Source organism: Salmo salar, chromosome ssa09, assembly GCF_905237065.1.
Source record: "Salmo salar chromosome ssa09, Ssal_v3.1, whole genome shotgun sequence".
In the NCBI taxonomy this organism is placed as follows: Eukaryota; Metazoa; Chordata; class Actinopteri; order Salmoniformes; family Salmonidae; genus Salmo; species Salmo salar.
In genome coordinates, this window is record NC_059450.1 from 88312202 (window position 1) to 88328037 (window position 15836).

At 44.7% G+C, this 15836-nt stretch overlaps 1 protein-coding gene across 2 annotated transcripts in view; it reads right to left on the reverse strand.

The window, feature by feature from the left end:
* Positions 1 to 15836, reverse strand: part of LOC106612150 (disintegrin and metalloproteinase domain-containing protein 19-like) — a 68612-nt gene that overhangs the window by 9824 nt on the left and 42952 nt on the right. For both annotated transcript variants that reach the window (XM_045724170.1, XM_045724169.1), the window contains exons 8-11: positions 8126 to 8197; positions 1430 to 1596; positions 1216 to 1300; positions 858 to 997 (exon numbers count right to left, since the gene is read on the reverse strand). In XM_045724170.1, the coding sequence (XP_045580126.1) occupies positions 858 to 997; positions 1216 to 1300; positions 1430 to 1596; positions 8126 to 8197 (464 nt within the window). The remainder of the gene's footprint in view (positions 1 to 857; positions 998 to 1215; positions 1301 to 1429; positions 1597 to 8125; positions 8198 to 15836) is intronic.

Consider the following 15836-nt stretch of genomic DNA (forward strand, 5'->3'; position numbering starts at 1 on the left):
TCCATGATCTCGCCATCACGGTTGACAACTCCCTTGTGTCCTCCTCCTAGAGTGCTAAGAGCCTCGGCGTGACCCTGGACAACACCCTGTCGTTCTCCACTAACATCAAGGCGGTGACCCGATCCTGTAGGTTCATGCTCTACAACATTCGCAGAGTACGACCCTGCCTCACACAGGAAGCGGCGCAGGTCCTAATCCAGGCACTTGTCATCTCCCGTCTGGATTACTGCAACTCGTTGTTGGCTGGGCTCCCTGCTTGTGCCATTAAACCCCTACAACTCATCCAGAACGCCGCAGCCCATCTGGTGTTCAACCTTCCCAAGTTCTCTCACGTCACCCTGCTCCTCCGCTCTCTCCACTGGCTTCCAGTCGAAGCTCGCATCCGCTACAAGACCATGGTGCTTGCCTACGGAGCTGTGAGGGGAACGGCACCTCCGTACCTTCAGGCTCTGATCAGGCCCTACACCCAAACAAGGGCACTGCGTTCATCCACCTCTGGCCTGCTCGCCTCCCTACCTCTGAGGAAGCACAGTTCCCGCTCAGCCCAGTCAAAACTGTTCGCTGCTCTGGCACCCCAATGGTGGAACAAGCTCCCTCACGACGCCAGGACAGCGGAGTCAATCACCACCTTCCGGAGACACCTGAAACCCCACCTCTTTAAGGAATACCTGGGATAGGATAAAGTAATCCTTCTAACCCCCCTTAAAAGATTTAGATGCACTATTGTAAAGTGGTTGTTCCACTGGATATTATAAGGTGAATGCACCAATTTGTAAGTCGCTCTGGATAAGAGCGTCTGCTAAATGACTTAAATGTAAAAATGTAAATGTAAATCTATTCAACATAGATTCTCTCACCCAGTGGCAGCAGCCATGATGCAGCCTCCATCATCAGCCTGGGCCTGGCAGCACCCAGGGCTGTCATGGCTCATGCCAAAGTTATGCCCCATCTCGTGAGCCATGGTTGCTGCCACGCCCACAGCACTGTCAGAGTGGTCCTGCAGGGGGGTAGAGGTCAGGGAGTAAAGGTCAATGGTTAGGGGTAGATTCCCATATTGAAAGTCAAAGGGACATACATCTCATGTTAGCTTGGTTCTAGATCTATGTGTGCTATTACAAATACATCACAACTTGATTACAACTTTAGAGAACTCTTTAGTGGGCTGCTATTGGCTATGGTCAAATCTCAAACGACAGAGTTCTGTTGTAGTCTTACCGAGTTGATTCCCCCTGACTGGTACTCTGAGCACATGGCTCTGAGAGGGGCCAGCCCAATGGTGGTGCCCTGAAATGCCACGCCCCTGGGGAAACAAAAAACACAGCAGTGTAGTTCAACTGAATGGTCTTAATTGAAGGAAAGAAAGATGGATTGAGGATGGATGGATTAAAGAGATCTAGAGTACAGTAAGGAGTGTGTGTGTCACACTAACGTGATGAGTTGAGCGTTGTCGTTTGGTAGTGTGTGTAGCTGTTTGCGTCTCCAGGCCAGGAACGATCCCAAGGTACTGTAGGGGTTACCAGACACACTGATCCTGTCCTGATCAGACCACACCTCCAGACCGATCACTGCCACACGAATACTTAGAGACTTGTAGTACTGCACAAACACACACACACACACACAAACACACACACACAGATTATTTGACAAACATGTTTTATTTTATTTCAACTTTAATTAACCAGGTAGGCAAGTTGAGAACAAGTTCTCATTTACCAAGATAAAGCAAAGCAGTGCGACAAAAACAACAACACAGAGTTACACATAAACAAACGCACAGTCAATAACACAATAGAAAAATCTACAGTGGGGGAAAAAAGTATTTGATCCCCTGCTGATTTTGTACGTTTGCCCACTGACAAAGAAAGGATCCGTCTATAATTTTAATGGTAGGTTTATTTGAACAGTGAGAGACAGAATAACAACAAAAATATCCAGAAAAACGCATGTGAAAAATTGTATTAATTGATTTGCATTTTAATGAGGGAAATAAGTATTTGACCCCCTCTCAATCAGAAAGATTTCTGGCTCCCAGGTGTCTTTTATACAGGTAACGAGCTGAGATTAGGAGCACACTCTTAAAGGGAGTGCTCCTAACCGCAGCTTGTTACCTGTAAAAGAGACACCTGTCCACAGAAGCAATCAATCAATCAGATTCCAAACTCTCCACCATGGCCAAGACCAAAGAGCTCTCCAAGGATGTCAGGGACAAGATTGTAGACCTACACAAGGCTGGATTGGGCTACAAGACCATCGCCAAGCAGCTTGGTGAGAAGGTGACAACATTTGGTGTGATTATTCGCAAATGGAAGAAACACAAAAGAACTGTCAATATCACTCGGCCTGGGGCTCCATGCAAGATCTCACCTCGTGGAGTTGCAATGATCATAAGAACGGTGAGGAATCAGCCCAGAACTACACGGGAGGATCTTGTCAATGATCTCATGGCAGCTGGGACCATAGTCACCAAGAAAACAATTGGTAACACACTACGCCGTGAAGGACTGAAATCCTGCAGCACCCGCAAGGTCCCCCTGCTCAATAACACATATACATGCCCGTCTGAAGTTTGCCAATGAACATCTGAATGACTCAGAGGACAACTGGTGAAAGTGTTGTGGTCAGATGAGACCAAAATGGAGCTCTTTGGCATCAACTCAACTCGCCGTGTTTGGAGGAGGAGGAATGCTGCCTATGACCCCAAGAACACCATCTCCACCGTCAAACATGGAGGTGGAAACATTATTCTTTGGGGGTGTTTTTCTGCTAAGGGGACAGGACAACTTCACCGCATCAAAGGGACGATGGACGGGGCCATGTACCGTCAAATCTTGGGTGAGAACCTCCTTCCCTCAGCCAGGGCATTGAAAATGGGTCGTGGATGGGTATTCCAGCATGACAATGACCCAAAACACACGGCCAAGGCAACAAAGGAGTGACTCAAGAAGAAGCACATTAAGGTCCTGGAGTGGCCTAGCCAGTCTCCAGACCTTAATCCCATAGAAAATCTGTGGAGGGAGTTGAAGGTTCGAGTTGCCAAACGTCAGCCTCGAAACCTTAATGACTTGGAGAAGATCTGCAAAGAGGAGTGGGACAAAATCCCTCCTGAGATGTGTGCAAACCTGGTGGCCAACTACAAGAAACGTCTGACCTCTGTGATTGCCAACAAGTTTTTTGCCACCAAGTACTAAGTCATGTTTTGCAGAGGGGTCAAATACTTATTTCCCTCATTAAAATGCTAATCATTTTATAAAATTTTTGACATGCGTTTTTCTGGATTTCTTTTATTGTTATTCTGTCTCTCACTGTTCAAATAAACCTACCATTAAAATTACAGACTGATCATGTCACGTCCTGACCAGTAAAGGGGTCTATTTGTTATTGTAGTTTGGTCAGGACGTGGCAGAGGGTATTTGTTTTCATGGTTTTGTGTATGTGTTTAGATAGAGGGATATTTTGTGTAGAGTGTTTCTGGGGTTTATTGGTGTAGTGTCGATGTATAGGGGGTAGTTGATTTAGGTGGTTCGGGGTGTGGTTCGGGGTGTGGTCCCGTGTGGCTCAGTTGGTAGAGCATGGTGTTTGCAACATCAGGGGTGTGGGTTTGATTCCCACGGGGGACCAGTATGGAAAAGAATATATGAAATGTATGCATTCACTACTGTAAGTGACTCTGGATAAGAGCGTCTGCTAAAAATGACTAATATGTGTATTGTAGAGGGGTATTTGATTTATGTGTTGGGTATGTTCTTGTGTTTGTATTTCTAAGGGGCTGTTCTAGTTTTGTATTTCTGTGTTGGCCTGGTATGACTCTCAATCAGGAACAACTGTACATCGTTGTTGCTGATTGAGAGTCATACTTAGGGAGCCTGTTTTCACCTGTCACTATGTGGGAGGTTATTTCCGTGTTTAGCTTTATGCCTTACAGGACTGTTTATCGTCGTCGTTGTGTTTTTGTATACGTTTTGGTTTCCCTTCTTTGTCCTAATAAAAGAAGATGAGTGTACATATACCCGCTGCGTTTTGGTCCTCCACACACGACATCCGTGACAGATCATTTCTTTGTAAGTGGGCAGGGGATCAGCAGGGGATCAAATACTTTTTTACAATTTAGCATTAACACTGGAGTGATAGATGTACAGATGATGATGTGCAAGTAGAGATACTGGGGTGCAAAAGAGCAAAAAAATAACAATATAGGGATGAGGTAGTTGGGTGGGCTATTTACAGATGGGCTGTGTACAGGTGCAGTGATCGGTAAGCTACTCTGACAGCTGGTGCTTAAAGTTAGTGAGGGAGATATAAGTCTCCAGCTTCAGTGATTTTTGCAATTCGTTCCAGCCATTGGCAGCAGAGAACTGGAAGAAAAGGCAGTCAAAGGAGGTGTTGGCTTTGGGGGTGACCAGTGAAATATACCTGCGGTAGTGCGTGCTACGGGTGGGTGTTGCTATGGTGACCAGTGAGCTGAGATAAGGCAGAGCTTTACCTAGCAAAGACTTAAAGATGACCTGGAGCCAGTGGGTTTGGCAACGAATTTGTAGCGAGAGCCAGCCACAGTGGTGGGTAGTATATGGGGCTTTGGTGACAAAATGGATGGCACTGTGATAGACTGCATCCAATTTGCTGAGTAGAGTGTTGGAGGCTATTTTGTAAATGACATCGCCGAAGTCAAGGATCGATAGGATAGTCAGTTTTACCAGGGTATGTTTGGCAGCATGAGTGAAGGAGGCTTTGTTGCGAAAAAGGAAGCCGATTCTAGATTTCATTTTGGATTGGAGATGCTTAATGTGAGTCTGGAAGGAGAATTTACAGTCTAACCAGACACCTAGGTATTTGTAGTTGTCCACATATTCTAAGTCAGAACCATCCAGAGTAGTGATGCTAGATGCGGGCAGCGATCGGTTAAAGAGCATGCATTTAGTTTTACTAGCATTTAAGAGCAGTTGGAGGCCACAGAAGAAGTGTTATATGGCATTGAAGCTCGTTTGGAGGTTTGTTAACACAGTGTCCAAAAAAGGTCCAGATGTATACAGAATGGTGTCGTCTGCGTAGAGGTGGATCAGAGAATCACCAGCAGCAAGAGTGACATCATTGATATATACAGAGAAAAGAGTCGTCCCGAGAATTGAACCCTGTGGCACCCCCATAGAGACTGCCAGAGGTCCGGACAACAGGCCCTCCAATTTGACACACTGAACTCTATCTGAGAGGTAGTTGGTGAACCAGGTGAGGCAGTCATTTGAGAAACCAAGGCTATTGAGTTTGCCAATAAGAATGTGGTGATTGACAGAGTTGAAAGCCTTGGCCGGGTCGATGAAGACGGCTGCACAGTACTGTCTTTTATCGATGGCGGTTATGATATCATTTAGGACCTTGAGCGTAGCTGAGGTGCACCCATGACCAGCTCTGAAACCAGATTGCATAGTGGAGAAGGTACGGTGGGATTCGAAATGGTCGGTGATCTGTTTGTTAACTTGTCTTTCGAAGACTTTAGAAAGGCAGGGCAGGATGGACATAGGTCTGTAACAGTTTGGGTCTAGAGTGTCACCCCCTTTGAAGAGGGGGATGACCGCGGCAGCTTTCCAATCTTTAGGGATCTCAGACAATACGAAAGAGAGGTTGAACAGGCTAGTAATAGGGGTTGCAACAATTGCGGCAGATAATTTTTGAAAGAGAGGGTCCAGATTGTCTAGCCCAGCTGATTTGTAGGGGTCCAGATTTTGCAGCTCTTTCAGAACATCAGCTGTCTGGATTTGGGTGAAGGGGAGGGGGGGGCTTGGGCAAGTTGCTGCGGGGAGCATAGCTGTTGGCCGGGGTAGGGGTGGCCAGGTGGAAAGCATGGCCAGCTGTAGAAAAATGCTTATTGAAATTCTCGATTATCATAGATTTATCGGTGGTGACAGTGTTTCCTAGCCTCAGAGCAGTGGGCAGCTGGGAGCAGGTGCTGTTACTCTCCATGGACTTTACAGTGTCCCAAAACGTTTTGGAATTATTGCTACAGGATGCAAATTTCTGTTTGAAAAAGCTAGTCCTTGCTTTCCTAACTGACTGTGTATATTGGTGCCTGACTTCCCTGAAAAGTTGCATATCGCGGGGGCTATTCGATGCTAGTGCAGTACGCCACAGGATGTTTTTGTGCTGGTCAAGGGCAGTCAAGTCTGGAGTGAACCAAGGGCTATATCTGTTTTTAGTTCTACATTTTTGAATGGGGCATGCTTATTTAAGATGGTGAGGAAAGCACTTTTAAAGAACAACCAGGCATCCTCTACTGTCAGGATGAGGTCAATATCCTTCCAGGATACCCGGGCCAGGTCGATTAGAAAGGCCTGCTCGCTGAAGTGTTTTAGGGGGCGTTTGACAGTGATGAGAGGTGGTCGTTTGACCCCGGACCCATTACGGATGCAGACACTGAGGCACTGATTGCTGAGATCCTGGTTGAAGACAGCAGAGGTGTATTTGGAGGGCAGGTTGGTTAGGATGATATCTATGAGGGTGCCCATGTTTACGGATTTAAGGTTGTACTTGGTAGGTTCCTTGATAATTTGTGTGAGATTGAGGGCATCTAGCTTAGATTGTAGGACGGCTGGGGTGTTTAGCATATCCCAGTTTAGGTCACCTAACAGTACGAACTCTGAAGATAGACGGGGGGGCAATCAATTCACATATGGTGTCCAGGGCACAACTGGGGGCTGAGGGGGGTCTATAACAAGCGGCAACAGTGAGAGACTTGTTTCTGGAAAGGTGTGTGTGTGTGTGTGTGTGTGTGTGTGTGTGTGTGTGTGTGTGTGTGTGTGTGTGTGTGTGTGTGTGTGTGTGTGTGTGTGTGTGTGTGTGTGTGTGTGTGTGTGTGTGTGTGTGTGTCGGAGGCTGAGCAGTTGCCGTGCCAGGCAGTGATGGGTACGAGACCCAGCACCTATGATCCAAATGAGAGCCAAACGGAGCTGAGACCCGGTACCTTTGGTTATTTGAATTATCTAATGAAAAATTGTTGTCCACATTTAATTTTCCACAGCCAACCACATGAGTAAACAATGACAAAATCAGACAACTCCATAGTAGAATAGTTGACCTATTAAATTGTTCAACCTGTCGCATTCTATGAGAGAAAAGAATATTCCTCTTGAGGTCCATTCAAATTGCAAGAGAAAGGAAGAGATATGAATGCTCAGTCATTGTACAACATTCTTAATGCAAGGAGAGAGATATGCATGCTCAGTCATTGTACAACATTCTTAATGCAAGGAGAGAGATATGCATGCTCAGTCATTGTACAACATTCTTAATGCAAGGAGAGAGATATGCATGCTCAGTCATTGTACAACATTCTTAATGCTAGGAGAGAGATATGCATGCTCAGTCATTGTACAACATTCTTAATGCAGTCCAGAGGAAAATACATATTTTAAATCATTTTTGATGGCCACTGTTAAAAGAGGAGGATAACTGAGCTTTTTGGAGTTACCAGGCTGTACTTAATTCTCAAATCCAAGAAATGAGCAGGTCTAAACTGCACCATTTTAGAACCAGAGTGTTCAGCAGTGGTATTGGTTTATGTGAGTTAGCACTGGCCAATGGCGTTGAATGCATAGGGAAGACTGGAGCTAAATGTAACACGGGTCAGGTGTAACTAGGCCTACATTATATTCACAGTACAGGATCCTTGGTTGGCTGAGTGCCAGTGGAACAGTTTTTTTTTTGGGGGGGGGGGAGACAATCAAGTCATCAATATGTTTCTAACTAGCAACATTAGAGCCTTATGTTTACACTTTAAAGTGTGTGATATAACCTGCCTGATCATATGGACCTATACGTTATTGGGCTCATTTCTGGAGGGGGAAATTATATTTTCATTCAGTTTGCAGTAGAATGTTTTTATGAAAAGTCACCAGAACTGGCCTTCTCACAGTCCTTCTCCCCCACCATATTGTAGGCCCCTCCACCACCTGTAGTATGCTGTGATATGTGCCTTTTGTCAGTATTATATTGTTTAGGTTAGTGTCTTATCCCCCCCCCCCGCACTAAATGCATAGTTAAATAAAGGTTAAATAAACAAAAAATACAAAACTAGGGACCCACAATCTCCCAAATCCCAAATTAACCACAATGTTCATTTGTGTGGTTTTCTCACCTTGTCTACGTAGTTAGCTGCCTCCAGCAGTTTTGTCTTCGTCCTATTTAAGTCCCCGCCGTGCTTCTGAAACTACACAGACACACACAGTTACTGCCATGCTTGAAGAATTTCACCCGGAAGAGTAAGGACAGCAGGATGACCTCAACCAATCAGACACGTCAGACAGCAATAAAGGATATTAGAACAGACCCTGTTAGGTCTCATTAGAACAGACCCTGTTAGGTCTCATTAGAACAGACCCTGTTAGGTCTCATTAGAACAGACCCTGTTAGGTCTCATTAGAACAGACCCTGTTAGGTCTCATTAGAACAGACCCTGTTAGGTCTCATTAGAACAGACCCTGTTAGGTCTCATTAGAACAGACCCTGTTAGGTCTCATTAGAACAGACCCTGTTAGGTCTCATTAGAACAGACCCTGTTAGGTCTCATTAGAACAGACCCTGTTAGGTCTCATTAGAACAGACCCTGTTAGGTCTCATTAGAACAGACCCTGTTAGGTCTCATTAGAACAGACCCTGTTAGGTCTCATTAGAACAGACCCTGTTAGGTCTCATTAGAACAGACCCTGTTAGGGTCTCATTAGAACAGACCCTGTTAGGTCTCATTAGAACAGACCCTGTTAGGTCTCATTAGAACAGACCCTGTTAGGTCTCATTAGAACAGACCCTGTTAGGTCTCATTAGAACAGACCCTGTTAGGTCTCATTAGAACAGACCCTGTTAGGTCTCATTAGAACAGACCCTGTTAGGTCTCATTAGAACAGACCCTGTTAGGTCTCATTAGAACAGACCCTGTTAGGTCTCATTAGAACAGACCCTGTTAGGTCTCATTAGAACAGACCCTGTTAGGTCTCATTAGAACAGACCCTGTTAGGTCTCATTAGAACAGACCCTGTTAGGTCTCATTAGAACAGACCCTGTTAGGGTCTCATTAGAACAGACCCTGTTAGGTCTCATTAGAACAGACCCTGTTAGGTCTCATTAGAACAGACCCTGTTAGGTCTCATTAGAACAGACCCTGTTAGGTCTCATTAGAACAGACCCTGTTAGGTCTCATTAGAACAGACCCTGTTAGGTCTCATTAGAACAGACCCTGTTAGGTCTCATTAGAACAGACCCTGTTAGGTCTCATTAGAACAGACCCTGTTAGGTCTCATTAGAACAGACCCTGTTAGGTCTCATTAGAACAGACCCTGTTAGGTCTCATTAGAACAGACCCTGTTAGGTCTCATTAGAACAGACCCAGTTAGGTCTCATTAAAAACAGACCCTGTTAGGTCTCATTAGAACAGACCCTGTTAGGTCTCATTAGAACAGACCCTGTTAGGTCTCATTAGAACAGACCCTGTTAGGTCTCATTAGAACAGACCCTGTTAGGTCTCATTAGAACAGACCCTGTTAGGTCTCATTAGAACAGACCCTGTTAGGTCTCATTAGAACAGACCCTGTTAGGTCTCATTAGAACAGACCCTGTTAGGTCTCATTAAAAACAGACCCTGTTAGGTCTCATTAGAACAGACCCTGTTAGGTCTCATTAAAAACAGACCCTGTTAGGTCTCATTAGAACAGACCCTGTTAGGTCTCATTAGAACAGACCCTGTTAGGTCTCATTAGAACAGACCCTGTTAGGTCTCATTAGAACAGACCCTGTTAGGTCTCATTAGAACAGACCCTGTTAGGTCTCATTAGAACAGACCCTGTTAGGTCTCATTAGAACAGACCCAGTTAGGTCTCATTAAAAACAGACCCTGTTAGGTCTCATTAGAACAGACCCTGTTAGGTCTCATTAGAACAGACCCTGTTAGGTCTCATTAGAACAGACCCTGTTAGGTCTCATTAGAACAGACCCTGTTAGGTCTCATTAGAACAGACCCTGTTAGGTCTCATTAGAACAGACCCTGTTAGGTCTCATTAGAACAGACCCTGTTAGGTCTCATTAGAACAGACCCAGTTAGGTCTCATTAGAACAGACCCTGTTAGGTCTCATTAGAACAGACCCTGTTAGGTCTCATTAGAACAGACCCTGTTAGGTCTCATTAGAACAGACCCTGTTAGGTCTCATTAGAACAGACCCTGTTAGGTCTCATTAGAACAGACCCTGTTAGGTCTCATTAGAACAGACCCTGTTAGGTCTCATTAGAACAGACCCTGTTAGGTCTCATTAGAACAGACCCTGTTAGGTCTCATTAGAACAGACCCTGTTAGGTCTCATTAGAACAGACCCTGTTAGGTCTCATTAGAACAGACCCTGTTAGGTCTCATTAGAACAGACCCTGTTAGGTCTCATTAGAACAGACCCTGTTAGGTCTCATTAGAACAGACCCTGTTAGGTCTCATTAGAACAGACCCTGTTAGGTCTCATTAAAAACAGACCCTGTTAGGTCTCATTAGAACAGACCCTGTTAGGTCTCATTAGAACAGACCCTGTTAGGTCTCATTAGAACAGACCCTGTTAGGTCTCATTAGAACAGACCCTGTTAGGTCTCATTAGAACAGACCCTGTTAGGTCTCATTAGAACAGACCCTGTTAGGTCTCATTAGAACAGACCCTGTTAGGTCTCATTAAAAACAGACCCTGTTAGGTCTCATTAAAAACAGACCCTGTTAGGTCTCATTAGAACAGACCCTGTTAGGTCTCATTAGAACAGACCCTGTTAGGTCTCATTAGAACAGACCCTGTTAGGTCTCATTAGAACAGACCCTGTTAGGTCTCATTAGAACAGACCCTGTTAGGTCTCATTAGAACAGACCCTGTTAGGTCTCATTAGAACAGACCCTGTTAGGTCTCATTAGAACAGACCCTGTTAGGTCTCATTAGAACAGACCCTGTTAGGTCTCATTAGAACAGACCCTGTTAGGTCTCATTAAAAACAGACCCTGTTAGGTCTCATTAGAACAGACCCTGTTAGGTCTCATTAGAACAGACCCTGTTAGGTCTCATTAGAACAGACCCTGTTAGGTCTCATTAAAAACAGACCCTGTTAGGTCTCATTAGAACAGACCCTGTTAGGTCTCATTAGAACAGACCCTGTTAGGTCTCATTAGAACAGACCCTGTTAGGTCTCATTAGAACAGACCCTGTTAGGTCTCATTAGAACAGACCCTGTTAGGTCTCATTAGAACAGACCCTGTTAGGTCTCATTAGAACAGACCCTGTTAGGTCTCATTAGAACAGACCCTGTTAGGTCTCATTAGAACAGACCCTGTTAGGTCTCATTAGAACAGACCCTGTTAGGTCTCATTAGAACAGACCCTGTTAGGTCTCATTAAAAACAGACCCTGTTAGGTCTCATTAGAACAGACCCTGTTAGGTCTCATTAGAACAGACCCTGTTAGGTCTCATTAGAACAGACCCTGTTAGGTCTCATTAGAACAGACCCTGTTAGGTCTCATTAGAACAGACCCTGTTAGGTCTCATTAGAACAGACCCTGTTAGGTCTCATTAGAACAGACCCTGTTAGGTCTCATTAGAACAGACCCTGTTAGGTCTCATTAGAACAGACCCTGTTAGGTCTCATTAGAACAGACCCTGTTAGGTCTCATTAGAACAGACCCTGTTAGGTCTCATTAGAACAGACCCTGTTAGGTCTCATTAGAACAGACCCTGTTAGGTCTCATTAGAACAGACCCTGTTAGGTCTCATTAGAACAGACCCTGTTAGGTCTCATTAGAACAGACCCTGTTAGGTCTCATTAGAACAGACCCTGTTAGGTCTCATTAGAACAGACCCTGTTAGGTCTCATTAGAACAGACCCTGTTAGGTCTCATTAGAACAGACCCTGTTAGGTCTCATTAGAACAGACCCTGTTAGGTCTCATTAGAACAGACCCTGTTAGGTCTCATTAGAACAGACCCTGTTAGGTCTCATTAGAACAGACCCTGTTAGGTCTCATTAGAACAGACCCTGTTAGGGTCTCATTAGAACAGACCCTGTTAGGTCTCATTAGAACAGACCCTGTTAGGTCTCATTAGAACAGACCCTGTTAGGTCTCATTAGAACAGACCCTGTTAGGTCTCATTAGAACAGACCCTGTTAGGTCTCATTAGAACAGACCCTGTTAGGGTCTCATTAGAACAGACCCTGTTAGGTCTCATTAGAACAGACCCTGTTAGGTCTCATTAGAACAGACCCTGTTAGGTCTCATTAGAACAGACCCTGTTAGGGTCTCATTAGAACAGACCCTGTTAGGTCTCATTAGAACAGACCCTGTTAGGTCTCATTAGAACAGACCCTGTTAGGTCTCATTAGAACAGACCCTGTTAGGTCTCATTAGAACAGACCCTGTTAGGGTCTCATTAGAACAGACCCTGTTAGGTCTCATTAGAACAGACCCTGTTAGGTCTCATTAGAACAGACCCTGTTAGGTCTCATTAGAACAGACCCTGTTAGGTCTCATTAGAACAGACCCTGTTAGGTCTCATTAGAACAGACCCTGTTAGGTCTCATTAGAACAGACCCTGTTAGGTCTCATTAGAACAGACCCTGTTAGGTCTCATTAGAACAGACCCTGTTAGGTCTCATTAGAACAGACCCTGTTAGGTCTCATTAGAACAGACCCTGTTAGGTCTCATTAGAACAGACCCTGTTAGGTCTCATTAGAACAGACCCTGTTAGGTCTCATTAGAACAGACCCTGTTAGGTCTCATTAGAACAGACCCTGTTAGGGTCTCATTAGAACAGACCCTGTTAGGTCTCATTAGAACAGACCCTGTTAGGTCTCATTAGAACAGACCCTGTTAGGTCTCATTAGAACAGACCCTGTTAGGGTCTCATTAGAAACAGACCCTGTTAGGTCTCATTAGAACAGACCCTGTTAGGTCTCATTAGAACAGACCCTGTTAGGTCTCATTAGAACAGACCCTGTTAGGTCTCATTAGAACAGACCCTGTTAGGTCTCATTAGAACAGACCCTGTTAGGTCTCATTAGAACAGACCCTGTTAGGTCTCATTAGAACAGACCCTGTTAGGTCTCATTAGAACAGACCCTGTTAGGTCTCATTAGAACAGACCCTGTTAGGTCTCATTAGAACAGACCCTGTTAGGTCTCATTAGAACAGACCCTGTTAGGTCTCATTAGAACAGACCCTGTTAGGTCTCATTAGAACAGACCCTGTTAGGTCTCATTAGAACAGACCCTGTTAGGTCTCATTAGAACAGACCCTGTTAGGTCTCATTAGAACAGACCCTGTTAGGTCTCATTAGAACAGACCCTGTTAGGTCTCATTAGAACAGACCCTGTTAGGTCTCATTAGAACAGACCCTGTTAGGTCTCATTAGAACAGACCCTGTTAGGTCTCATTAGAACAGACCCTGTTAGGTCTCATTAGAACAGACCCTGTTAGGTCTCATTAGAACAGACCCTGTTAGGTCTCATTAGAACAGACCCTGTTAGGTCTCATTAGAACAGACCCTGTTAGGTCTCATTAGAACAGACCCTGTTAGGTCTCATTAGAACAGACCCTGTTAGGTCTCATTAGAACAGACCCTGTTAGGTCTCATTAGAACAGACCCTGTTAGGTCTCATTAGAACAGACCCTGTTAGGTCTCATTAGAACAGACCCTGTTAGGTCTCATTAGAACAGACCCTGTTAGGTCTCATTAAAAACAGACCCTGTTAGGTCTCATTAGAACAGACCCTGTTAGGTCTCATTAGAACAGACCCTGTTAGGTCTCATTAGAACAGACCCTGTTAGGTCTCATTAGAACAGACCCTGTTAGGTCTCATTAGAACAGACCCTGTTAGGTCTCATTAGAACAGACCCTGTTAGGTCTCATTAGAACAGACCCTGTTAGGTCTCATTAGAACAGACCCTGTTAGGTCTCATTAGAACAGACCCTGTTAGGTCTCATTAGAACAGACCCTGTTAGGTCTCATTAGAACAGACCCTGTTAGGTCTCATTAGAACAGACCCTGTTAGGTCTCATTAGAACAGACCCTGTTAGGTCTCATTAGAACAGACCCTGTTAGGTCTCATTAGAACAGACCCTGTTAGGTCTCATTAGAACAGACCCTGTTAGGTCTCATTAGAACAGACCCTGTTAGGTCTCATTAGAACAGACCCTGTTAGGTCTCATTAGAACAGACCCTGTTAGGTCTCATTAGAACAGACCCTGTTAGGTCTCATTAGAACAGACCCTGTTAGGTCTCATTAGAACAGACCCTGTTAGGTCTCATTAGAACAGACCCTGTTAGGTCTCATTAGAACAGACCCTGTTAGGTCTCATTAGAACAGACCCTGTTAGGTCTCATTAGAACAGACCCTGTTAGGTCTCATTAGAACAGACCCTGTTAGGTCTCATTAGAACAGACCCTGTTAGGTCTCATTAGAACAGACCCTGTTAGGTCTCATTAGAACAGACCCTGTTAGGTCTCATTAGAACAGACCCTGTTAGGTCTCATTAAAAACAGACCCTGTTAGGTCTCATTAGAACAGACCCTGTTAGGTCTCATTAGAACAGACCCTGTTAGGTCTCATTAGAACAGACCCTGTTAGGTCTCATTAGAACAGACCCTGTTAGGTCTCATTAGAACAGACCCTGTTAGGTCTCATTAGAACAGACCCTGTTAGGTCTCATTAGAACAGACCCTGTTAGGTCTCATTAGAACAGACCCTGTTAGGTCTCATTAGAACAGACCCTGTTAGGTCTCATTAGAACAGACCCTGTTAGGTCTCATTAGAACAGACCCTGTTAGGTCTCATTAGAACAGACCCTGTTAGGTCTCATTAGAACAGACCCTGTTAGGTCTCATTAGAACAGACCCTGTTAGGTCTCATTAGAACAGACCCTGTTAGGGTCTCATTAGAACAGACCCTGTTAGGTCTCATTAGAACAGACCCTGTTAGGTCTCATTAGAACAGACCCTGTTAGGTCTCATTAGAACAGACCCTGTTAGGTCTCATTAGAACAGACCCTGTTAGGTCTCATTAGAACAGACCCTGTTAGGTCTCATTAGAACAGACCCTGTTAGGGTCTCATTAGAACAGACCCTGTTAGGTCTCATTAGAACAGACCCTGTTAGGTCTCATTAGAACAGACCCTGTTAGGTCTCATTAGAACAGACCCTGTTAGGTCTCATTAGAACAGACCCTGTTAGGTCTCATTAGAACAGACCCTGTTAGGTCTCATTAGAACAGACCCTGTTAGGTCTCATTAGAACAGACCCTGTTAGGGTCTCATTAGAACAGACCCTGTTAGGTCTCATTAGAACAGACCCTGTTAGGTCTCATTAGAACAGACCCTGTTAGGTCTCATTAGAACAGACCCTGTTAGGTCTCATTAGAACAGACCCTGTTAGGTCTCATTAGAACAGACCCTGTTAGGTCTCATTAGAACAGACCCTGTTAGGTCTCATTAGAACAGACCCTGTTAGGTCTCATTAGAACAGACCCTGTTAGGTCTCATTAGAACAGACCCTGTTAGGTCTCATTAGAACAGACCCTGTTAGGTCTCATTAGAACAGACCCTGTTAGGTCTCATTAGAACAGACCCTGTTAGGTCTCATTAAAAACAGACCCTGTTAGGTCTCATTAGAACAGACCCTGTTAGGTCTCATTAGAACAGACCCTGTTAGGTCTCATTAGAACAGACCCTGTTAGGTCTCATTAGAACAGACCCTGTTAGGTCTCATTAGAACAGACCCTGTTAGGTCTCATTAGAACAGACCCTGTTAGGTCTCATTAGAACAGACCCTGTTAGGTCTCATTAGA